We start from the raw sequence: 26,106 nt of genomic DNA on the forward strand, positions 1-26,106 counted from the left end.
TCAGGGTTCATTTCAAGATCCTGGTTCTGGTCTATAGGGCCTTACATGGACAAGCACCATCTTACATTGGTGATCTTCTTAGTCCCTACACCCCCAGCAGGTCCCTAAGGTCCAGTGACTAAAGCCTACTGGTTGTGCAGCACCAGGCTAAAGACCAAAGGTGACAGATCATTTGCTGCTGTGGCCCCCAGACTCTGAAACTCTCTCCCCCTGAGCCTGAGATCAGAGGACTCCTTTAAAAAGCAGCTGAAGACTCACTTGTTCAAGCTGGCATTGGTATGACCTTCTCCACCACTCTCTCTTTATTCTGCTCTCCCCACCTACTCCACCTTCCTCAGGATCCACTGATTTCTCTTTCCTATTCACTGTCTTAACATTTTTTAAATCACAATTGTCTATTTTTGCTCATTTTAAATATATTTTTAAACATTTTCTAAATGCTTTTTTATATTTTTACATTTTTTGTTTTTGTGAAGCGCCTCGTGATTTTTATCTTGAGAGGCGCTATAGAAATGATATTTTCTTCTTCTTCACCTCCCCTGCCTTGATCAGAACATAATGACTCTCTCCTTCTGTCATAGCTGATTTATTATTTATGTCTCGCGTTTTAGCAGAGAAGACCAGAGTGATCTGGTTACTACACAGGCATTTAGTTGTTTTCCTTATCCGAGACGTAGGAATGAAATTTTAGAAGAGGTGGGGGACAATTGCATCGCTTTAAGAACATTCTCATCTGTTTCTGTAAAGCTGTTTTTATATTTGGATGCACATTATCAAGAGTGAGCACAGGTTTAAAAGTAAAGCAAAGAGGAAGAAAAAGGAGGTTTATGAGAGAGAAAAGAAAATCAATAATGGATCAAACTGAGCTGAAAGGTTTCAGTTGGCTTAAGTCCTCTACATAAGTCCAATCAGATGAATCCAACCCGCCAGATCATGCAGGTGCACGTCTATGCTAGTTTTCTCTGTATATAAAGACTCTAGGGAATGAACCATTAGCAGCTCTGCCTTGTTTCTAATGCTGGATCCTTCATAGAAAACCCTGAACAGAAGGGAAAGGGACACTTGATTTGGAGATTAATCACATATTAGAAATAAACCTGAAGTCAACCGGGTTAAATTCGGCCCAATCTGGTTAAATAAAAACCAGACGGGCTTGTATGTGAGAGACATTGTGCAGCTGCCTTTGCCAAGTTGATGGGGAGATCCAAATGGGGTGTGAAAATAAGACCAGGAAGACAAAGACGGTAGGAGACTAGAGTCAGAAGGAAAAGCAGCAGACACTCCTCAATCTTTCTCTCTGTTCACTTTGCCACTTTCATGACTGAATCCTAAAAATTATAACACTTTAGCTCCTCTTTACTCCTCTTTGTTTTCAATTCAATTCAAAAATACTTTATTAATCCCAGAGGGAAATTGATTGCTGTAGTAGCTCATAATAATAATAATAATCAAGTCATCAAATAGTTATTGTATATTACAATGGCTGTTGGCAGGAAGGATCTCCAGTAGCGGTCAGTGTTGCAGCCAAACTGAAGAAGCCTCTGACTGAAGATACTCTTCCGTTGTCGGACAGTCTTGTGAAGAGAATGCTCAGGGTTGTCCATCATTTTCTTGATTCTCTGGAGAATCCTTCTTTGCATTATCTCCTCCAGCGGTTCCGAAACTGCCGAAACTCTGGCTGAGTCCTTGAAAGGGCTTGGAGTTCCTCCATCTTGTTGGCCAGTGATCTCACATTGCCCATTATGATTGATGGAAGAGATGGTTTGAATTTCCTCTTTCTCTGTCTCCATTTTGCTCCCGCTATGCACCCTCACTTTTTACGTTTCAGCTCATTTGGGATTTGTGGCTTCAGTTGAGGTATTATTTCAGTCTTCCCAATGTTAATCAGCTGCTCCCGATTGTAAACCAGCTTGTTGCCATGGTTACGCATCATAACAAATGCTCAAAAAGTGAAAAAAGCTAAATAATAGCAGTAAAAGTCCTCCAAGCTTCACAGCGCCAGAAACAGAAAAGTGTCCAAAAAATATCGTTTTTCTTGAGAAACTAGAAGAAAAACTGTCCAAGAAAAGACAAAACTTACATATTGTCAACAGAGCTACTCCAACATGCAGCCACCCAGAGCAGCGCAGTTCCGGAAAGATCATCTGCTGTACATTATTAAACATTACTCAATGCACAGAATTATAATTTTACACACTATTAAAATGACTAAAACAAGGAAATGAGACGTTTTTTTTTAAGTTTCTTTTATATTGAATTATCTGGATTAGAGGCATAATATTAGAAGATAATCTCTTGATGTATTCTTAAAGGTTTGTCTATATTCTATTGGCTAAAATGACCATAGCGAAGTATTTTGGTGCAATTCCCATTTAAAATCTGCCACAATAATCAGTTTTATTCTAATTCAGTCATTTCCCTCATGCTGCTTTACAGCATGAACAGATGAAAGATTGATCATGTTTTGGCTGGGGTGAGCGAACAAATGAATGGATATCCCTAATCCAAGAGGTGGCCTAGATTTGAAGCACTCCCTCTGCAAATAGAGTTGTCGACCTTCCTGTCAGACTGTGCACGCGTGCACATTAACGCTCTGTAAAGAACAATAGGCCTTCTGATAACACAAGCTGCTTCAGCTCGTGTCTGCATAAATTAAATAGTACTGTACGCATGCAAAGTCTAACAGGAAACCGTGGACACTGATCAATTTAGGAATTATGTTTACTGGTTCCAAAAAAATGTAAGTTAAAGTTCAAGTAAAAGATTATTTTGCCATCTTGTAAATTGCGTCAAAAGAAATAAATCACACAAAAACATTGGGTTTTGTTGTGAAATTCACACCATTGTAGAATAATTCTTTAAGTTTTGATCACATCAGCGCTGAAACGAGGGAGATTTTAAGATCATACCATGAATGATTTATATAATTTAATTATTTATGTTGCGTTTAGCTCACTAATAGTTTTACATCGTCTGTAATTAAGCCTTTAATAAAGCCTAAAACTGGTTTCTGTTAAGATTCTTCCAATAAAGCATTAAAACATATTAATTACGTTCACGTTTTCAAGCACAAATCAACCCAAATTCAAGCTGTTTGTCTACATGTAACCTAAAAACCAACAGATTCTGATGAAGGGGTGGGAGACGATGGCTTTACCTACACGATCAACAATAATTTTCCTTCTAGTTCAAGCTGCTTTTGCACACACACACACACACACACACACACACACACACACACACACCCTCCACCCCCTTTTAGGCTGCAGCCACGTTGGTTGAAATAAAATACGGTCACAAAAGGAGTAGCTGCCCTGCATTAATGGGTGTGTGAATGAGTGGATGCTGATTAGACTGGTAGTAGATTGGACAATGGGGAGGACTGTATGCATGGACGTAATTTTTTTTTGGGGGGGGCATGTCCCCCCGCTTCTAAAGTGAAAATTATGTCCATGATTGTATGTGGTCTTTATTTATGCAGCACAGTAGCCATGTGCAGACATAATGATCTATACATGTACTCTAAAGAGATGGTGTGTCTTTCCTGGGCTTTGATTTGTTTGATACATAAATAAAATGATGGAAAATCGATTATGTAGCATAATCAGCACCAGGATTGTGTGCATTACAGTTTGTATGCAGGTACAGGCTGCGCCCTCTTGGGAATACTCTGCAAAACACCCAACGTGTCAGAGTTGTTTATAAGAGTTGATGCATACGTATTACCAGTCTGATCTAATAAAGTCATCTTGATATTTTAAGATGCTGTGCAACATAGAAGAAGATAAAGATGACCTGAAGTATCGTTGGAGATGAGAAATGAAGGGTTAGGCAGTCAACTCTTTGGTAACAGATGAACAGAGGGGCCAGTGCAATACCCCTCCTGCTGTGGTGTGTGTGTGTGAGTGTGTGTGTGTGTGTGTGTGCATGCGTCTCCGAGGACTCGACTGCCTGCGGGAGGAGTGGTTATGAAGGGGTGTGTGTGTGTGTTTGTAGAGAGACACAAGGGTAGACACGTATTGTCAGCAAAGTAGACGCTCACATGCTTTCTCAGCTAAGCTGTCGTGTGGTGAGAATGTGAGCGGAGCAGCGTGTTCACTGATGCACCTTCATTTTATCTCTTCGTTTGATTATTTAATCTGGATTTTAGTTGATTTTATGTCTTAGCAAGGCACTCGTTTCTCTGAGCAGGAGGATTACACCCAAACGGAATAATGGTGTTTATCGGGACCTCTTTAAAGTCCGTTATTAAGTTCTTCAAAAAGAAGGGTGAGATATTTTTCTCTTTGTTTGATACTGAACAAAAATACTTTAAAGCTATTTATGAAAACTACAGAAAATTTAATTATTCTAATAAATCTGAGTAAGTTGCATCTGTTTGAGCTGTGTGTTGACATTTTGAATATTTATATTAGCTGGATAGCTCCTTTGAAACTCGACGCACCTCTTTGATTTTTACAAATGAACAATTCCTGCTTTAGTAGTTTTAAATGATGTTTTTATCACTACAAAATGCTCTTCTGCGGTTTTACTGCTTCACCACTGCCTCTCCTGGGGTTGGTGCTGTGTTGTGCACCGTTACTAGGTAACCAAGTGTCCAAAATGTCATCAACATGTTTTTAGCTCTAAATGGTCCTGCAGCACCAGGTAGAATCCACTGCTTTATTAGAATGTGTCCCTTTGTGTTTTCATTTAAGTGTAATTTTGTTTGCCCTGTGCATCACATATGAAGATCATTTAAGACTATTATTATTAAAGTAATTCCATCAATGGGGGCGTTTTCAGCACGTGAGGACTTCCAGGAATGATTGACGCAGGACAAGCTGCTTGTGAAGACGTTCTGTGGTGTATTTATAGCTGGTGTTTGTGTACTGAAGTTAAGTCTGAGGTGTTGGTAATCGTTACTTTTCTTTGCTTCTCTTCCTGGATTATGCAAGTCTGCTGAACACCCAGACCACGCGGAGCTAGCCTTAACCTGCGGTGTGCTCCTGGGAGGGGGCCTCTTGTGGTCCATGTGTCCAAACATAAACTTAGCTGCAATGGGTGGTCAGGTAGTAAAGTATGGACACCATTTTCAGTTGAGGAACAAAGACACCTCTGAGTAAATTGTGAATCTGTTCTCCTTTGTTGTTCTGTGAGGGATAAAACCCTGTTTCTGATTACTGCAGATAATGTCAACCACCATTCAGTTAAAATCTATTCATTTGCTGTGATTTGTGCAGGTAGGTGCACCAGCCATGTTTTTTTTTTTTTTTTTTTTTGGTTGTACCTCTTTTTCTATAATACTTCAAACTTTTTAGAAGACTTTTTATTTTGTGTGATATTTGAAGAGCCTCAGGGAGAGCTGGGGTGTCGGTGCACAGAGGGATTAGTAGACTTTCAAAAAGACGTGTGTGTGTGTGTGTGTGTGTGTGTGTGTGTGTGTGTGTGTGTGTGTGTGTGTGTGTGTGTGTGTGTGTGTGTGTGTGTGTGTGTGTGTGTGTGTGTGTGTGTGTGTGTGTGTGTGTGTGTGTGTGTGTGTGTGTGTGTGTGTGTGTGTGTGTGTGTGTGTGTGTGTGTGTGTGTGTGTGTGTGTGTGTGTGTGTGTGTGTGTGAGAGAGAGAGCTAGGGGGTATTGTGGCCCTGAAAAGCCTGATGTGGAGACTGATGCAGGGGGGACAATACCAGCTTTGTGTCCCCAGTCCCTATGTCCTTGGTCTTTTCAGAGCTCATGGTTAGGAGTTGGGGGAGGGGGCTACCTGTTCTGAACGTGCATGAGAAGTGGAGTAAAGTGAGCTTGTGAAATCTTTCAGACTTGTTTAGGATCTGGGTATGGATCGGAGAACTGATCAGAGTCCTGATTTGGTTCTGATCTGAACTAAACATCAGCTGTTTGAGTCCAGCTCTAAGTGCCTCATTTTCTTTAGATGAATTTAGTTGATTAAGCTGATCATGGTGAGCACATGGCATCACCTTTTTAAGCCCCTAATGATCTTATCGGATAGTCTGATGACACTAGCTCTCATATGTTTCACTTGAGTTTTTATAAGGTCATAAATAAAAAACTGCAATCAGTTAAAAGGATTTGTTTTGTATCTGGGCAGCAACAGCGGCCCCTCCCATATGGTTATTTACCTTGTTGACACAACCGGTTTGTTCCCAGACGCTTGGTCTGTGTGCCTTACTTCAGCAGGACTCTTCATGCAACAGATGTGTTTCTTTGTAGGTGGGAGAAGAAATAAAGGAACCACAACGAACTTGGTGTTTATGAATGAGCCACGGAGGCATTTAGATGCAGAATGAACTTGGCCCACACTTTGGTAGCACACCTTAGCCCAGCATATCAAAGCAGTTGCACGTTTTTCTAACGACCCATTCGCAGCTGCAGACCCCCTTCCTTCATCCACCCTCAACACACACACATTTACACCTGTGAGAGAGGAGAGAACACTCCTCCATCCACTGCTGTGATCCGTCCCCCTTCCTCCTGAATGTCTGAGACTGCTGCCTCTCCCAGTCAGACGGACGTGCTGCGATGGTCGTGAGACAACGCCAACCGTGGTGCAGACTTAAATTTGGATGCTAAAATGGAGTTAATTCTGCTTCCTCGATCGCCCACTTTAGCCTGGTTGCACACTCTTGGTAAGCCCAAGGTTGTGATTGTGGCATTTGGTCGATTCAGTTGGAGATGAAGTGTGTATTTACTTCCCAGACAGTTGAAGAAGCCTGTGTTTGGGTGCTGTGTGGTTCATTTATGAGGAGCGTTGTTAATAAACAGCTTGCTTGGTTTGAGTTTCCAGGACTTTGTGTGGATTTTTGAGCCGAATTTTAGATCAGGTCACCTTTCCTCCCCCGTTTTCCCCTGTGTGGCCCACTGATGGTGGGACTTCTTAGCCTGGCAAGCCAGACTAAATAAATGTATTATTTAGTCTGGCCACGCTCCATTGACGGCTCTCGGTTGTGGGGCGGGTTCTACCGTTGTCTTTCAAATGATCTCCGCATGCTACTGGACAATGAATGTGACATACTCTTGTTTCACTCTGTTGCATCATCCCACCCACCAGGCATATAGAGTGCCCTGATTGGCCCACAAAGCGGATAACGCTCTGTGATTTGTTCACTAAGCAGATAGAGCACTAGGATTGGCCCACCATTATGGACCAATCACAGCTCTTTATGTGTTTGAAACCCCTCTAGAGAGCTGTGATTGGCTAGCCAGAGTCCTGGTAGGAGCTGCTGAGGTTCCAATGGAGCATGCCTAGACCAAACTTTGCAAAGCAAGAATTTGGTCTAGTTCACTAGGCTAGGGACTTCTCACATAAGCGTCGTATTGATGGTGTAGAAACTGGCACCTTTTTACAAAACACCTCAATCTTCCGCCCCTTCCTCTTCCTCTGTGCGTGTAAACAAACTTATCGTAAAATTTTCACGACACGATTTCGGTTTTGTCAGTGTAACATCTAATTGGGTCACGTCCCAGCGCCCGACTCGAACAGCATTCCTTATCGCTTGTTGTGTCTCTGCAGCTGTGTCTAACCTGGACGAGGAGAGCAAGTGGACGGTTCACTACACAGCTCCATGGCATCAGCAGGAGAATGTCTTTCTACCAGGCAGCAGGCCACCCTGCGTAGAGGATCTCCATCGCCAGGCCAAAGTCAACCTCAAGACCGCACTCCGAGGTAAAGATCCCTTCATTTGGACCCCTTTAGAGTTCATGTAGTCGTGTAAAGACAACTTTTGGATTTTAGCTAATCTAATTCTAGTCCTGTTGACTAAGATGTGAGCTAAAGAATAAACGGAAATGACGTAAGAGCTCCTACAGAATCATCTTTAGTAGAAACTATTTTCTTCTTTAGTTTCTGGATTTTTGGGATAAAAATCCAGAAACTAAAGAAGAAAATAGAACACAAAACATGAGTTAAAATTTAGGGACTCCAGCTGCTTTTGAAGCAGCTTAAACTCAAAAGTATAAACCTGAAAAGGGTTTCAGTTTTTAAATGTTTCACTCTAATATCAGTTAATGCACTTTGATGCATTTCTCATGGATTCACAGTAAAGACACCACCATGTCGTGTTTTTGGTCAACATGGTAAAATGTACGAATGCATCATTTATGTTTAGCCAACAACACAAAAGAGTGAGATCATCTTTTTGTTTGTGTGGTGGGATTAGAAATGTGTGTGTGTGTGTGTGTGTGTGTGTGTGTGTGTGTGTGTGTGTGTGTGTGTGTGTGTCCACTGTAAATGGTTGACATTTCAACTCTAGACTGTCCTTGTGTGGCAACAGATAAAAACCAGTTAATGGTGGGAGAACGGAACAAATGGGGAACAGGGAGTTGTAACGTGATGCTCTGTTTGTTCACAACACACACACACACTTGTTTGACTGTTGCTATTAGAAATTACTTTCTGAAATATTGATGCTGCAAGACATAAAAAGACAAAACCCATCCAGGAGGTGAGATTAATCCACCACCCCCTCTCCAGCCTGACACCGGTTGTCAGTCGTCGTTCCCCCCCCCCCCCCCCCCCCAGGTGTCCTAACTGAAAGGACAACAGGTGTGTAACGAGAGTGCCTGTTGTGTCTATTTGCGCATCCACTTATGAAAATTAAGGGAGACTGATGGTCATAATTGTTTTATTTTTATATATAAATTATGTGTGTATATACACACACACACACACACACAACAGTGGACTGAGTGAGTTTTTGGTGTTAAATAGTACACCTATGCAAAAAGGGTTTTTGTAGCTTAAAGAATTTTCTTTATTTGTTTTCTAAGCCCAAGTCTCATACAGTATTTGTTCACACCAAGCCCCCACAATGCGGGTGAAAAATTGAGTCCAACGCGGAAGTACCAAAAATTGCAGTTCCACCTTCATCCACTAGGGGCTGGTGTCCGAAGCGAGCAAATCCTCATTGACTCCAATGTTAAAAATACCAATTTCACAGCAGAAATTTTTTTCTCTCACTCTTCTGTTTAAGTTTATTAAAAGTTTAAAATTCTGTATAATTAATGAGCATCAGACCCACGTGACCACAGAGCTAGCTCCGGGGATAGGCCTCAGTAGAGCCTCGGCCTCGCCTGAAAACTGTTCGGTCATTTTCAGTCTCTGAAATTAGACCAGTAGTTGTAGCGTTTGTGCGTTCTTTTTGGATATTATTTGTGCAATTGTTGGACAAAATGACTTGCTGTGGCATTAATTGCACTAACAGAGCATCCAAGGAGTCTCCACTTCATTTTTTTTCGGTAAGTAAAATTATATTTATGTATTTTAGGTCACTGCCGAGCTGAGCTTAGATTTTAACATGTACTGTTTAACCATGAAATTTAAATGTAATAGGGTAAAACCCAGTGCATTTAACATCATGCTGCACTTTAGAAAATGGGTTGAAATATAACATGTTGGTGGAGCTGGGTTCCGACTATCGGCTTGTGGAGCTCTCGGGAGACCGATGTTTTCCACCCGGTTCTCCCCTCCCCGCAGCTCGGTGCGTCTCTGTCTGATCGCGGCTTCTGTCTGCTGCGCGGGCTGCCGGCTTGTGGAGCTCTGGGATGGAAACCTTTCCACCCGGTTCTCCCCAGCGGCAGCTCTGCGCATCTCCGATCACAGTGGCGCTTGTCTGCTGTGCGGCTGCCGGCTTGTGGAGCTCTCGGGAGACCTCTGTGTTCCACCCGGTTTTACCCAGCGGTCAGCCCGGCGTATCTCTGACTCAGAAGCTTTGGTGTTGTGCACAGTTAACTCCGGTTGTAGCTAGGTTGCTACCTCCGTTAGCTTAGCTCCCACCTCCGCGTTAGCTTTGGGTTAGCTTCAGGTTAGCTTGTAGCTAGTTCCACCGGGTGTCATCAGTTGATCCCAGCCTTACAGCCCCACCCTCAGCTCCACCTCTCTTCCCTTTTGTGGAATTGTCTGGGCTTGACGGAACCTGTGACACGGTCAAAATGGCGGTGGTGGCCACCTCCCATTTAGGCTCAAAAACGTGTTATTGGAGTCTATGGAAACCCATTGTCCAATATTTATATGTCGATGGTTCACATTGATCAAATTTGATCAATTTATTTTTTTATGGTTGACATTGAACTCTAAAAAGACTCATCTAGCGGATCCGGAAACCTGCGATGCCAGAGGAAACTGCTAAACACCAGTCGCCATTTTCTAGGTCCAAACGTCTCTTGTTGTTCATGACTTCAAATGATTTTTTCTTTCTTTGTGGGACTCTGGTAGTTTGTCCTAAAGTTTAAATCAGGGCTATCCAGCATGGCTTTGTGGTTTCTCTAGTCCAACACACTAGATTTGGTGGTTGAACCACCTGTGCAGCAGCTGATCAGGCCCTGCAGAAGCCTGTTAATCACCTGCTGATTGAAATCGGGTGTGTTGAAGCAGAGTTAAAACCAAAACGTGCAGGAATTGAATAGCCCTGGTTTAAATGGTAGCAGCCAGCTGTTTCTCCTTCTCTGATATTATTGAGCAGAGAACCTCTCACACCTGTGGTGTTCTGTTGCTAAATACACAAGTGTGTAATTTATGGAAGACCCAGGAAAGTGCGGCGGTTCAGCAAGATTGACAACCGGATGGTCCGGTAGTTGCTTTCTGTCCAAAACGTGTTATTGGTGGAAGTTGTTAGACAAATGCGAGAGAACCACTTTCGTAATGTTTTTATTTATTTTAATTCATAGCTGTGTTAGAATGTTGTTGAGAGGCATGATAAATTGTTTTTAAGCTAAGTTGTTTTCCAATTATACAATGGTAGCTTTAAACATCATGGGCATTAGCTGGAGTCTATTTTAGCTGGTGGGAGTTGCAGTGAAACTTTTTGATGTCATGAAGGTCACACAATGGTAACACCAATGTCATTCCAGGGTTTAATTAGTGGAGTGAATAATGGTTTTGTAAGGCTGGTTTTTCAATGGCAGCTACACAATAGCATCCACTTAAAGAGCAAGTCACCCCCAAACCAACTTACTTTTTCTGATAAACTATATAAATGTGTGTCTAATCGTGCTGCAGACACGTGTAGTCAATAGTTTTGCACTTTAGTGCATTTTAGGTAAAATTTTAATTTTCTGCCTAAAACCGTCAGTGTTGTGCCGTTGTCAGGTAAAAACTCTGCACTGCATTTGAATTTAAATCTGCCTTCTTTATTGGCTTAGAGGTACCCCAGAACGTTAGCTGGTACCATATGATGTCACAATGTTGTTGTGAGCCTGTGTGTGTGTATTTGTTAGCGGCTCTGCCCTCTCGGTCTGCTAGGCAACAGCATTTGTTGCATTTTTCAAACAGGAAGTGGGAGTTGAGTAAGAATCTGGTAGGGGGTGACTTGCTCTTTAAGCTGCATACCTGTAACATATTTTATTATAAAAGTATTTTTGAGGGAATATGACTCACTGCTGTGTACTAACTTTAATTTGCTCTGAATTAGGCTGTGTTGCACCTTGTTTCAGGATTCTGCAGAGGTCTCAAAAGTCTTTATTTAAACCTAAAAATGTTGCTGTTGTGGTACTGAAATTAAAGCGTAATTTCTTTGGATAGTCAAGATATTTTAGAAGTACTTTGAAGACTAAATAAAATATAGTAAGATGCGACCGACTTTTTTTCCCCCAACCAATCACATAGTGACTCAGAAAAACGACCCTTAATTATACAGTTGTGCCTAGCAACAAGCAGCATTATCAGTCATCCCCATCACGTGCCACAGATCATCTTAACATATCCACTTGTCATCATCCTTATTATAAATACCCTTCCTAATTCCCATCTTCCATGCTGTCACCTTGTTGTTACAGTAGCTTCATATGCTAGTCCCATCAGAATCCATTAGCAGACACGTTTAACATGCATCAGTGTTGCTCTCCTTAGAGGTGGGCCACAGTTGGCTCTGGAGATGAGATGAATATGAAAAGGCATCAAAAGCATCCTCTTTGCGGCATTGCGCTGATGGGAATATGAATGCACTCTGATACAGAATTGATCATGATCCTTGTTTAACAACTCTAGAGATAAAAAAAATCAACAGGATTTTCTTTACGTGTGTTAATAAATAACATGGTGATTCTCAATATCCAATCAGATCAAATCAGAAAGACGTTCTTTTAAAGTAACTTCATCTGTTTAAAAATACCTAACAAAAACATGCTTGACTTGCTTTTCTCTAGAAGATAGATGCACAAGACGTGCAGTGGATTAATTATTGTGCATTAAAGGAAAAAACACAGGATGCACCAGTAAAATGTTGCAGAAATACAGAAACAGAGCAGCAATGTGCTGAGCACCCCTGACGAGGAGGATGGAGTTGAGAAAGGGATGGTTCTGCCATCTGTGTATGACAGACTGAAACTGATGCCACCTCCTCTGGTTACACACACACAGGCACGCACACACACTTCTCTTTGGTGCACATTCACACATCGCATCCTCAAGACAGCAGGTGGTGACAAGATCCAAAAGGGACAGAACACTCGCTAACACACTGAAACAAACTGTAGCATATTTTACTACACACACCAAATAGATTCATCACAGTTCCTCCACCTGTGGTGTTCGTAGCAAACAAATGGACAGGGAAGCTTGTTACAACCGTTGCTATATGCTCTTCATGTGCATGGCAACCATATTGGATTCAGAAGCTGGAGATTTCCAAAGTTCAGAGGTTGTGCCAGTTTATTTCTGTAAACTGTAACTCCCAAATAAAGTAGAACATACCTCATGTGTGAGATTCATATGGACCTTCCTGATCTTCATCAGCGATGACTAAATCAGTGTCTGTCGCCAGTGAGACAAAAGCTCCAAGCTGTTGGTTCATGTATCATTGGTCATAATCTTATGGCTGATTACAAACTTTTGCAGGTCTAGCTCATTTCTTATCAAGTGGAGGTCAAAACAATTTGTTTGCAATTCATAAAATGTTCACAATGTTCATTCATCAAGCAATAATTTAAGTTTAGTTCTTAAAACTGCAGCTGTTAGGATTTCTGAGTTGTCTCTGTTTGTTTTGCAGAATGTGATAAGTTGAGGAAGGATGGTTTCCGGAGCTCTCAGTACTACTCTCAGGGTCCGACCTTCTCTGACCCCAAACAGTCCACCAGCAGCCTGCAGGACGATGAGGAGGATGAAAACGACAACAAGGTGTGTAAAACGTAACGCACACACAATCGTCAGCCCTTTTAGTTTTCGTTCAGGTGCATAAAATGTTTTTATTTGTGCTTTTTTCCCTTTGTGGTGCTTCGTTTATTAAACAGCTCCATACTGCCCTCTAGTGGTCATAAGTGAAAGCACTGGTTGCTTTTTTATAAACATAAAGTGGAACTAATGAAGCCTAGTGGAACACAGTATTTAGAATTAAACACGTTTTGATTTTGATTTTATTTCATGATGTTTGTTCATATTTTCGGGATTTTTCTATTCATAGATTGTGAAGTTTCTGTTTGTAGAAATTATTTTACACACAAATATTTATTTATTTAGATACTTGGGACAGTTAAAAAGCCTTTTTCTTTTTTTAATTCCTCAGCAGGTGTTTAATTCTTACTAGGGTTTTCTTTGTCTTCCAGAGCTTTGCGATGCACAAGTTTCTGCCTCTTGTTTTGTTATTCATGCAAAACAAACTTACCTCCTCATTGCAGTCTCAGTCCTGCCCTTCCCCTGTTCTGTCGTTTATTGCTCTTCTTCTCTCATTCCTGTTGCTTCCTGTTGTTCTGAAGCCACAGAGTATAACTTTGTTTGACAGCAGCTTTGAATGGGGAAACTGGGCTCCTGGTTGAACGGCAGCTATGGAAAATAGCAATTCCTGCTTTCAACAAACTCTTGTTTGGTCTCAGATGTCACATATATGGCCAGTCAGTGTGTTAGGAGAAACCATAGTATTCTTTAGAGGATATCTGGTGAATACCAGATATCTTATTCTTGAAATAACAAACATCTTCCTGTTTTTAAAGACCGTTCACGTTTAAAATGCTGAGAAGATTCAACTGAGTGGCACTATAAAAGGGAGGACCGATCAAAGAGGTTTCTAGGATCAATTGTGATAAAGGTGAACAATTTGAACATTCAGAAAACTCAAAATGATGGGTTAGCTGTAGGCAGGATTAAAAGCTTGGACACGGCAGTAAACCATCGCTGTCTGTTGATCCCTTCAGTTTAATGACCGAGGACTTTTATTGTGGCAGCTCAGTTTAATGCTCGAGTGATTCTCTCTGTCTCTCTAGCTTTTATCCTAGAGAGTCAGTTCTCTCAGAAGGCTCGCGTGTTTGTGTGAGTGTTTCCATTTGGATCCCGTCGGTCATGAAACACGTTCACAGCACCAGAAGCATCTAAAGGTCATGTGGTTTTTGTCTTTCCCTCCTGATCATCTCTTAAATAGTTTTTCTTTTTCTTTTAGTCGTCCGCTTCATCCATGGATGACGACAAGTCGCAGCTCTCCATGAGGTCCCAGACACCACAGGGAGGAGGTGAAGTAGGGGACACGTCAGAGGTTGATGGACAGGTGGTATGGGCAAAGGTCGCTCTCCTCCCGACCCCAGAGGAGAAGATGAGGCGAGCTGCTCAAGCTGTGCCCACAGATGTCGTCCCCATCAACGTCACAGGTATGTCACACCTCCAGAGAAGAATGTTCAACCGGAGCAGCGAGAACAGAACCATCAGTGTTATATAAAATTAAATCATCCTGAGAGCTTTCTGCATAGCCAGCTATAGATGTCCTGGTAGTTTTTGAAAGTCATCTATTCTATTATTATTATTATTATTCACTCATTTTCAGATTTTTTTATTTTTCGTTTAATTTTATTATCCTCATTTTGACACAAAGTCTCCCAAAGTCAATGGATAAGACAGGAAAACAAAACTTTAATCCCTTCTCCAGTATTTTTGTTGAACCTTTTTCAAATACACCAATTAACTGTCCGACACATAAAACAGAGGCTGGTCGAGTATAGCAGAGTATTTTAAATTACTATCAAGTATTACTCATTTGGTGAAATGAGAAAAACAAGTAAAAAAAAAAAAGGTTTTCCTTTAACGAGGTTGGGTGGGTGCAGACCAACCAGCAGTATGAAGTTATCTACTGAGAGAACTGTCAGTCATGGATGCCTACCTCCTCTATACTCTTCTCATCATGCTTCTATGAGACTGACCTTCAGCCTTTTTTTATGCATGTGTGGACGAGTGTCTGTGTGTGAAACTCATCTGACAGCTTCTCCAGAGGTCAGGGCTTCTCGCTGGCTTTATGGCGTCTGTTTGACTGATGGACGCGCGAACACAGCAAAACGTGTTGGCACAATCCCCCTGTTAGCGTGACATATTGTCCACTTTTCCCCACCATTCATGATCAATGCACAGTCATAGATGAAACATTTTAGGCCGGCTGTTTAAAAAATGAAAATAGTCTTTTGATTTATCCAAGAGATTATTTTTGGAGCAAGATCATTGGTGCAAATGCTTGACAAATCCTAGTGCAACATTGACCGTTTTGACTGATGTCAAGGCTGATTTAACTCACCACCCGTCTCCTATACACACCACTTAGAGATTAATGTGGTCTGAGCCTACACACACCTCATCAACCTCACCCATTGTCACTTCAGGTTACTGAGTGAGTCCTCCTGCAGACACAGTGTGATCGGGGGCTGTTCGGTCCCATTGAGTAGGAGTGTGATTGACACCATCGATCATCATATCAGACTCTGCTTCCTCAAGGCCACCGACCTGCCACCAGCTAACCAGGAAGCACAGAGAAGAGCATTTTGTAAAGATATCGCTCCTCCTAAAGGGAAACTAGACAGTGAGAATAGTTTGAAACTCTCCGTTTGTATGATTAAGCACACATTGTCTCATCTTTTGCATCCTATGGATTGAAAGCATGTTTTCTGATGAGTGTTGCCCCCATTTGAAACAAAAGTAGCCCATCAGCCAGACAATTGTCTTGAGACTTTGATTTAAAGAAAAAGAAACTCCACATGAAATGTTTGCACCAGAAAAACATAATCTCCTAAAAATGGAAAAATATAACGTAAGCTTAAGTTTTATGCTAATTTCCATAATTAGATGCCACTTTTTACCATTTTAGAAGCAAGGTATTCTGGGAAATTTAGCTATAAGGAATAATCAGATTCATCGTTTAATAACGATTTTAAAAATATATATGTTGCTTATAAATGTGATTTCATGAATTTAAAGGTGCAGTGTGTAAGATTAAAGTAAAATTTCTACAGTGAAATAATCTCAAAACAGTCTAATGTTTCAGTCATGTTGGAAGGAAGGTTATACTGAAACATATTTCATTCTTTTTTACTTTCAAAATAAAAGAAGGGGCATAGCTGTTAACCATCAGTGAGTGTGGGGTTGCCATGTCTCTTGCAAGCTAATACTGCAGAGTCAGCCATTGTAACACGGCTACGGCCATCAAAAAGCTTCAGAGTTGTTTAAAGAACCAAAGCCAGTGACAAATGACCCAAAAGTTATTTCTTGTACCCCTAATGGGCTCGACACACGGGAGGCGACATCGCCTCTCCTCCATTCATTTTCAATGAGACATGCGCGACAAAGCGATAATCGCGGGTCTCTCTCCTACTGAGCGAAACGCGAAAAACGTGCGTGTGAAAGTTTGCACTCGTGCACGTGTCGTGCACGTACGACCCAGCGACGCGATCCCAGAAAGTTGAAACATTTTCAACTTTTCATCGCTGTCGCTCGGACGAGGACCAGTCAACGGAGGTTTCATTCACTGACCAATGAGCGGACAGGATGCTCCGTACATCTCCGAGCAAACATGAAGGAGAAGTTGATTATTATTATGTTTTATAGTAAAATCAGAAGTAAGATTTCACATAACTCTAGCAGCACCTTGTGAAACATCATATCTACCATTTTTTTTTAACTCTGAACCGCTTAAACAACCTTAATTCCCTCCAACCTGACACAGCCAAACTAAACAACGGAAGTTTCGATTTCGCAATGGAACAGAACTCGTAGACGGCTTTTCCGCTGGCCGCTGCCGCGGATCGCCTCCCGTGTGTCAGGTAATAAAAGCGACAGCGACAAATTTCGCTGATCGCGGTCGTTTGTCGCCTCCCGTGTGTCGAGCCCATAAGAAGCCACGACATCTTTTTGCTTTATTCTAATATCGGGTAAAGAAGGCTAGAGGCTAACGTTGAGCTAACAATGCTAATGGTGAATTAACAACAAATAGTCTGCTCTAAAAACGTCTCAAGCTATTTTTTCAATTACCAACAACTCAATATTGCAGTATGTGTGAAGTGAATAATGGTGTTTTACTTCCTTAAACGAGTCGTTCAGAGCACAAACAGCAAGAGGGTAAAAACACTTACTCTATTCCGGAGGCAAATAAATGTAGTAAGTACTCCCTACCAAAAACATCAAAGAGTGCTAGCACCAGATATGACAATGTATTTAGTTAGTTATCTACTTACTGTGTATGACTGGTCTTTGCTTGTCATCTAGAATCTTCTGATGCTGATCCGTAACTGGCAACAGCCATGACACTCATGGAACAGAAGTGAGAGAGTGATTGCAGTAACCACATTTGGCCACAGGATGTCATTTTTACGTCATTCTTACATAATGCACCTTTAATGTTAACTTATACCAACCCTCAAATGATACTCCCATGGCATAAGCCCTGTTTACCTTTAGCTGATCTGTTCGTAAACTGTGCAAATATAATTTGCTGGTCTTATTTTGCACTTGAGGTTCTGAGCAGATTTGTGCTTTAAACTAAAAAAAATTCTGATGCATCAATATTAAAGTTTTCTCTACTTTTGTTCAAAACCCGAACAAGTGCATCTAAGACTATTAGCTAAAACAGTTAGCCATGGGGAAGGTGGACGGGTGAAGAAATGTTTCTTGTATCCTGTTTAAACTCACCTTCGTGTTCCCTCACCTGTTAACGTTGCATGTTTAACTTTTTTTAAAACCCTCTGCATGTCGTTGAGTTTGTTCCTTCTGACTAACCGACTGCTGTTTGCCTGTTTGTCCGCCTGCTGTCGCCCTCCCGGCCACCAGGGGCAGTGTTTGACCGCCAGGCAAGCATCCGGCGCTCCCTCATTAACACTGACACCGTGTCTCGCCGGCCCAAGAAGGTCAAACGCAGAAAGACAATTACAGGGCTGCCTGACAACATCAACCAGGAGCTAGGTATGGATGACTGGAGCTCCATGTTGCCCTCTGCTGTCTACAGACCTGAACTGCAACTCTGCATGAACATACTTCACTCTGTCCATCACAACCTTCTTTCCTGTTTATCAAACACACAAAGCCCTATTTTGCATTATTCCAAGAGTCAGACCTCACGTGTGAGCTCAGTGTTGGATCAATGCCTTGCAGCTGTTTTCTGCTGATTTCATCGTCCTCATTTGCTCTCCTCCGCCCAGTTCAACCACAGTCGTTGCCAAGAACCAGTTATGAATTCCTTTCCTTGAGTTTCTGGTTTTAGTTCTTCTCGTACAATAGTTTTGTAGAACTGTAAGTTCTCTTTTCAACATATCACTTGTTTATTTGTCTCACCTGCTTGGATGTGACAAGTTGCATTCATCATGTGTCCCTGTTTTAGATACTTCATTTTAAAAATGAAGGTTCAGAGGTTCCCTAACCGTAGTTACTCATCAGAATCAGGTGTTAGGCTGGCATGCTCTGACGGCGCACCCTGACTGTTTATTTACACATCACACGGTCACCGCTTTCCCAGGAGAACATCTCGTTTCTCTGTGAGGTCACAGGGATCCCACAGAGCGATAAGAAAACCGCTTTAAAGTCTGGTTGTGGATCTGTTGACTTCAGCGCCTGACTGTGATGACTGTTGCAGCTGGGTAATTGTCCCAGCGCTACACACACACACACACACACACACACTACAGCTGTCTGCAACGAAGACCTGCAGCTTAATCTATCTCGGTTGCAGCAGCAGGCGAGCTGTCAGTCTGGTTTTTAGCAGAGGAGAGAGAGAGAGAGGTTGCATGTGTGGTTTAGTGATGGGGGAGGAAGAAAAGGACGCTGAAGGTGTGTTTGTTTTGGGATATGAGCGTCATCAGGGAAGACGTTAGACATCCTCTATTTGTACACCTGTTCTCTAGAAGGTGCAGCAGCTGTTATGGTCAGTGTGTATCTTTGTAACTTATGCATTTGTGTGTGTTTGGTGTGTGTGTGTACCGTGTCATTGTGTTAGCATCGTTGATGTGTTTGCTGCCACATGCTTCACCAGCGGCCTGTCTCAGACATAATTCGCTTTACTGGAGCTAGAACGAGGTTCAGAGGGGAAGCAGAGTGGAGTGTTTCTCGTATCTGCTTCCCCTCGTGTCATTTCCACCTAATGAAGAAAACCAGGCGGCATTAGCACTAACGACAGGGCTACAACAAACCTGTTCAATCACCACAGTTTATCTGACAGAGCGGTCAGCAGAGTGCGAGGCTTCGATGTTGAAGAAGTTATTGATGTATTTTATCTTCTGTTTCTTTCGCCGCAGCCAAAGCGCGAGGAGGAGAGCTTCGGCCACAGTCCATGTTCATCCCCGGGCAGTACTCTACTCTGGGCCGAGTTGGGAGCGTGAACTCAACACTCCGACATTCTGACGTGAGCTGCCAGACGGAGGAGGTGAAGGTCGTTCCTCCGTCTGTGAGAAGGATTCGAGCACAGAGGGGGCAGGGGATCGCCGCTCAGATGGCCGGGTTATCTGCTTCCTCCTCAACGGGAACGATCTCCATCTCCAGCTGTGACAGCTCTGGTGTCCTGATGCTGCCGCAGTTCAACGGAGACCCTTCTCGTTTTCACAGTCTGCCCCGACAGGGCGCCAGGGTGTCCCTCAGCGCTGATCCCATCTATACCAGCACACCCATCAAGTCAGAGGATCAGCCTCAGAGGCAGATTGGGAAGCTTCAGGTAGACAACACGGTGGTGCACATGAGGAACGCTCCAAGGACAAACTTGTTGCCCAGACCGAAGTCTCAGGAGGTGAGGGGGACCCAGTCCAATGAGTGGGGTGACAGTACAGCATGCGTGGTGTCCCCTCATGCTGCGTATTCCACTTCTTACATTCCCAACGCCACCCTCTCCTGCTCCACCGAGGTCATGACTCTGAACATGTCCAGTCAATTACTTCAGTCATCTGTCTCGGCTCACAGTACAGCCCGACCACCCAGCGTGGCCTCCTCCACCAGCACCAACCACCTGACCTCCAGCCCAACTGCTTTTTCCCACAGTTCCACCTGCCCAGCTTTGGCTACTTCAACCCCTAAACACGCACCTCAGGAGGGGGGGCCGACAGGATCAGGGCCCGCTAGCGAGTCTGGTCACTCAGACAGCAGCCTCCACAGCCACAGCACCCTGGCCCCCACCCCTCCATCCTGTCCACCAGAGGAACAGTGGATCTATGACGCACCAGAGAACATTGTGGCTTCACACCGCACTCTGACCTCCAGCTGCTCCACTCCCATCAACCAGCTCTATAGCAGCCTGGACCACTCCTCCAGGACCACAACCGACTCCAGCTCCCTCTACTCCCAGGACAATGATGGCTACTACACCTCCATGCACTTGGACTCTGGCCTGCGCTCTCGGAGTCATGGTAGCGGACATGGGGTAGCAGCTGGACGGGCCACTAGACACAGCATGTATGAGTGCCGTGAGCTGGCCAACCAGGAGGACTCTGGAAGCCTCTACAGCGACCGCTCTCTGTCCCGCAGCATCTCCCTTCGCAAGACTAAGAAGCCGCCTCCTCCCCCAGCTCGCACAGATTCTCTCAGACGCAAACCTGCTACGAAGAAGCCACTCGGAGGCGTCAGCGCCCTCGGCGGCGCCCGGGATCCAAACAGCAGCACACTGAATGAAACTCTTATTGCCAGCTTGCAGCAGAGCTTACAGATGGGGCTGAGAGGAGGCAAGGGAAAAGGCGCTTCACCATCTTCACCTTCCAACAGTCCAAGCAGCGACTACGACGACCCCTGGGTTCTGCGTGCACGCAGCCAAAGCAGCATCAGTGTGTGCAGCTCTGCGGCGTCACTCGCAGCCAACGGCGGCGTTTCTAGTGTGTACTCGTTATGCCATGTGACTCCAGCCCACAGCGACACCAGCAGCCTGCGCTCCGACTACGCCGACTCCTGGGGCTACTACACAGACTACCCCCGTAACCACGGAGACCAGAATGTGCAGACTCCAACCCACGGTGCAGAAAACGTGGCGGCTGGGGGTCATCCAGGAACGTTACAGAATGGAGGAGAGATTCACACCAATCAGGCTCAGGGAGCCCCAGACCAGGAGGGAGGGGGGTCGGGGAAGGTCAAACCTACGAGCTCCTCACCAGACAGGGTGCACAGGCTCACCTCCCCATCCAGTGGCTACTCCAGCCAGTCCAACACCCCCACAGCTGGAACCCCCGTCCCTGCCTTCATCAGGTCCATGTCCCCCTCGGGCAGCCGGCACAGACCCAAAGTGCCAGAGAGGAAGTCTTCTCTCCTCTCCTCGGTTTCTGTCTCCTCATCCTCTACTTCTCTTTCCTCCAACACTTCAGACTCACTGAAGAGCTCTGGTCCTCCTCCACCCGTGCTGCTCACTTCCTCAGCTCCCAACACCCCTCTCAGCCCACCCCCACCCTTCCCTCCGCCTCTGCCACCAAGTTGTGCTGCAGATCCCCCCTCTCCGCCACCACTTCCTCCCCCGCTCATAAACACCCCTGAGGGTTCCTCCCTGGGCCCCCTCCTCGCTTGCTCCACCTCCTCAGAATTCCCCCCTCCTCCTTCCCCAGACATGCTGATCCACACCAGTTCTTCCTTCAATGGGAGCTTCAGTCCGCCCTCTCCTCCTCCTCCTCCTCTCTCCTCCATGGGCCCACCTCCACCTCCTCCCCTGCCTCTTCTCATCCCAACATCCTTCTCCCCTAAGAAGGCGACGAAGGTTGCTCCTAAACCGGATCTGTCAGACAGCCCCACAAAGCCACTTAAGCCCCTGATTACTCCGTTTGCCCTGCAGAGTGTTCAGCTCCGTTCGGTCAGACGACCAGAAAAGGAGATCAGTGACGAATCAGAAAACATCCAAGCTCAGGAAACCCTTCGTAGTGTGGATCCCCACGCCAAAGAGTCATCCTACACCCTGACTCTGTTGAACGGCTCTTCAGAGGATGATTTACGTAAATCCTCACCGTCCCCTGTGTCAAAACTTCTGGAGGAGTTGTCCCTGGACTGCAGTGTCATAGACGAAACACCAGATGGTGCTGTCATCTACAGCAAAACGGAGGACCAGAGATTCTGTGTTTTAAATGCAAAACAAGATGAGGAGGAATCTCTGTCCAGTCTTCCTCGGAGCTGTGAAAGCTCTCCCGTCAAACAGAAACCTCCAGCTGTCTCCAAAAAACCCCAACTGTCTTTTGCCCCACCGTTTAACCCCCAACCAGTCGACGAACATGCCCCACCTCGGTATGAGGGCAGTCCAACGACAGAAGACCAAGTGGACGCAGTGCAGAGACAAACGGCGGAGGAGGAAGTGGAGGACACTCCAGAGAGTTCAGAGCTGTCGGCTGATGAGAGAGAGACATTTGTTGACTTTCAGGAGTCCTGTGTCAGTGCTCCAAGCCAGGAGACAAGTCCTGACCACAAACTTTATCCTAATGGAGATGTTTATGAGGAGGAGGAGGAAGATGGATTGAGCAGCACCACAGGGTCCATCAGCTCCAAGGAGGACGAGACAGGTGAGACAGGCTGATCGTTTAAGATTTTAAACTAAACCGTTTAGATCAGAACTCCAGGTAGGTCCAGACACACGTGTACAGCTCCTTAAACGGCTGTGAAATTAGTTTTTTCCTCCAAAGTGAAGGAGCTCAACTTGATTCCAGAAGCCTTTAAAGATTTAAAACTGTGAAAACCGAGTGAGAGCAGCAGCTTATCGCTGGGACAGCCGTGCCGCAGCCTCATGAAATCTCATACTCTCCTCCACCATCCTTATGGATTTTATTTATGCTGAGTGCTCTCACAGCTGCTGTCCCTTCTCTTTTCTCACCTCACATTCTCTTCAAAAACCCTTTATCATCCATCTGTTGGTCCAGGTTTCCATTTTTGTCTGAATCTCAATCTTCGGCTTAATCTCTCATCCTCAGTCCGTCCTGCTTCCTTTTCATCCCGTCCCCTCTGTGAGGTAAGGAAGGGGGCAAGTGTCCTAGGGGAGATGCTTTTTTTCCTGTGGTTGGAGGGAGATGAGGGGGAGGGGCTGCATTGTATTGGAGGGGAGGTGGGGGTGAGTGTAAAGTGTGTGACTGCATTCAGCGACTCAGGCAGTCGAAGCTCAGATGTGAGCAGAGAGGAGGAGGGAACCTATAGATGGAGAAAATGTGAGAAGACCGTCCCGTCCTCTGGTGTTGGAGTGAACTGCTTGTCTTTCTGTCTCAGGTGAAGTTTTTGAATTAGCTGAATCGTCTCCGGTCCCATCAGCCAACGGGGACGCCATGGTGACCCCAACACCAAACCAGCCCCGAACCACCGAGGACCTCTTTGCCGCCATTCACAGGTATCCTATGCACTCTTCTATTCTGTGTCTCATTTGTCACCCCGTCCACCTTTTAATCAGAACTTTACCCACGCAGCAGCGTCCCACACCAGCCTGGGACGAAGTGGACCTTTCTGTTTCTGTCCCTTAAAGGGACAAGCGACGACATTTCAGAAGCCAGAATGAGTCACGGTCCAAATGATGGCATCTGTGCTCGTGTAGTCACGTTGTCGTTGCTCAATCTCAGCAGGAAGAGAAAAAAAAAGACTTGCTTCATTTATTATTGAACTACTCAACACCCTCTGGTCCTAATCTGGGTTAGAAGCCACTAGAGATGTCTCCCCATTCCTGCTTCTTTTTCTGCTCACACACACCACTCTCATGCTCTCTGACATATATGCATACGTGCTCCCGTGTTCCAAAGACATCATAAATTTATCATGCAAGCCCACCAGTGTGCGTTTCAGTCACGTGCCGTGGCAGTCTTGAGTTCTCATGAGCACGGCAGGGCTTAATTTCATGGTTTTTATGTGTTTATGGTGCCAGCATCACATGTTTGTGAAGTCTGATTAGACGTGGAGATTGGGTACATCTCGGTACTGCTCCTCCTCCTCTAACACCTCGGGGTTGTGGAATAATTTTACAGATTAAGGACGGGAAGTTTTAATATTTTATCTGCAAAGATTGGGGTCAAATTGAGAAAATAAAAGCATCAGTTTTAGTCGTCATTCCTTCTCCAATGAAAATCCTCCACAGCTGCAGCGGTAAACACGACGTATCTTGAGGGAGATCCTCCAAGCCGAACACCACGCAGCCTAGAGGAAGAAATCAATCGAGTGCTTTGAGCGATGGCTCGTATTTCAGACGGGCTCACCTCTAAAGCTGACAGTTGAGTTTGGAGTCAGGTGCACGCGTTATCGTCTGAGAGAAAACTCTTATGCAATACTAATGTGACGAGGGAACGCCGCTACATCAGGAGGAATTTAGGCCACAGACCTATTTTTGCATTCTTAAATCGAAGGGATTCAGATTCATGCTTCAGCGTCTTACTTCCTTCTGCCCTCGCTCTTGTTTTGACCTTCAGCTGGAGGTTTATTCTCTCTCTGGTTATCGGTTTTGCAAGAGGAAGTTCTTCTCCAGAATTAAACCTGAGGATTACAGAGTTGGACTTCACGTTTCACTCTTCTACCTCGAGCCACCAACTTTGCTGTGGGCATTTTCCCTGTTTGGTGTTCTGGGATTAATTCCTTTTAAGATGGTCTGCAGAGCTGCAGCTTTTGTAGTCAACCCTCTGAGAAGTTCTTTTAACCAAAATGTAAAACTTTCATTTCTCTCCTGCTGTGAGACATTAAGCCACCAGCATGGGCTTTAAAAAGGCCATTTTGTTCAGTTTTATACAACCGAATGTGTAAAAAGGCGATTTCGATATCTGGATCTGATTATCTTTACAAAACTGCATCAGACAGTTGCTTTTTTGTCTTTATTCAGCATCGATTAGCCTAACATTAGAGATGCACTTAGTCTGGATTAGAGGGCCAATTTTATTCCAGAGAACTTTTGCCAACTTTGATTAATTTTAAAATTACAACTCATTAAGTCATCCTTCTGTTATTGTTTATGTGAGTTCTTGCTTGGTGGTGAGTTCATGATCTAGGAAAAATATTGTTTATTTGCACTTTGCTAATGTTTCTAAACATCTGGTTCATTTGTTTATTTTTGAATCCACAGGTCAAAGCGAAAGGTTCTGGGTCGTAGGGAGTCTGAAGAAGACAAGCCCCGTTCTGGGACCCATCCTCCGTCCCCCCCTTCTTTGTCCCCGGGGACGGTGTCCTCCCTGCAGCGTCAGGCTAGCAACATCCAGAGAAACCTCCGCAAATCTTCCACCAGCAGTGACTCCTTCAAGGCCCTGCTCCTGAAAAAGGGGAGCCGCTCTGAGACCAGCTTCAGGATGTCCGCCGCTGAGATGCTTCGCTCCACCGACCCACGCTGCCAGCGGACGCGCTCTGAGAGCTCGTTAGACCCTCCTGCTTCACCATCCTCGCCGCTCACCCCACACAGCCCCTCTATGTCTTCCGGCCGTGGCAAGAGGGCAACAGAAATGGAATGGAACCGCTATGACACCTTCACGCTGTATTCACCAACCTCATCGCCCTATTCCATGGGCGGGTCAAAGTATGGACGTTCACGCACGCCGCCCTCTGCTGCCAGCAGCAAATATAACGCTCGGAGCCGAATCCTCAGCAGCCCAATGACTGTGATCTGTGAGCGGGAGGGGGAGCTGGCTGAGGGCGAGTACGGAGATGCGGCTGATGGTCCATCTGGACCGACAGTCCAGAATCTGTCTGTGCTCAGTGACGCCAACGGCACTTGATGAGCGAAACTGGTGTGGAACGTAACCGGGAGCGGGGGTGGGGGGCTGAAGGAGGAGCCAGCAGAAGTCACTCAGAGACGTCCTCTCGAACCCAAAACCTCCTTGGTGCTGCTTTTGGAGGAGCGGCGTCCTGACGTGAGCCCAGAAGTCGCCTCCTCACGGACAACAGAACACAGTTTGGAGAGGAGAACTTATTCTGTTTGAGTTTCAAAACTTCCATGATTTTATTTTCTCCGCCTGTTTTTAAGTTTTTAAAACCTTTCAGTTTGTTTGGTTTTTGT

At 44.7% G+C, this 26,106-nt stretch overlaps 1 protein-coding gene across 7 annotated transcripts in view; it reads left to right on the plus strand.

Moving 5' to 3' along the window:
• nhsl1b (NHS-like 1b) overlaps positions 1-25,979 on the plus strand; it is a 115,119-nt gene extending 89,140 nt beyond the window's left edge. For 5 of the 7 annotated variants that reach the window (XM_015947326.3, XM_015947329.3, XM_015947327.3 and 2 more), the window contains exons 2-8: positions 7,506-7,658; positions 12,976-13,103; positions 14,356-14,560; positions 17,994-18,125; positions 19,451-22,663; positions 23,358-23,475; positions 25,183-25,979. In XM_015947326.3, the coding sequence (XP_015802812.3) occupies positions 7,506-7,658; positions 12,976-13,103; positions 14,356-14,560; positions 17,994-18,125; positions 19,451-22,663; positions 23,358-23,475; positions 25,183-25,825 (4,592 nt within the window). In that variant the 3' untranslated portion in view covers positions 25,826-25,979. Of the gene's footprint in view, positions 1-4,063; positions 4,270-7,505; positions 7,659-12,975; positions 13,104-14,355; positions 14,561-17,993; positions 18,126-19,450; positions 22,664-23,357; positions 23,476-25,182 lie in introns of those variants that run through there. The other 2 variants (XM_015947331.3, XM_015947328.3) reach the window with 2 other exon arrangements.
• Positions 25,980-26,106: the final 127 nt, after the last annotated feature.

This window comes from Nothobranchius furzeri, chromosome 2 (genome assembly GCF_043380555.1).
Source record: "Nothobranchius furzeri strain GRZ-AD chromosome 2, NfurGRZ-RIMD1, whole genome shotgun sequence".
Lineage (NCBI taxonomy): Eukaryota > Metazoa > Chordata > Actinopteri > Cyprinodontiformes > Nothobranchiidae > Nothobranchius > Nothobranchius furzeri.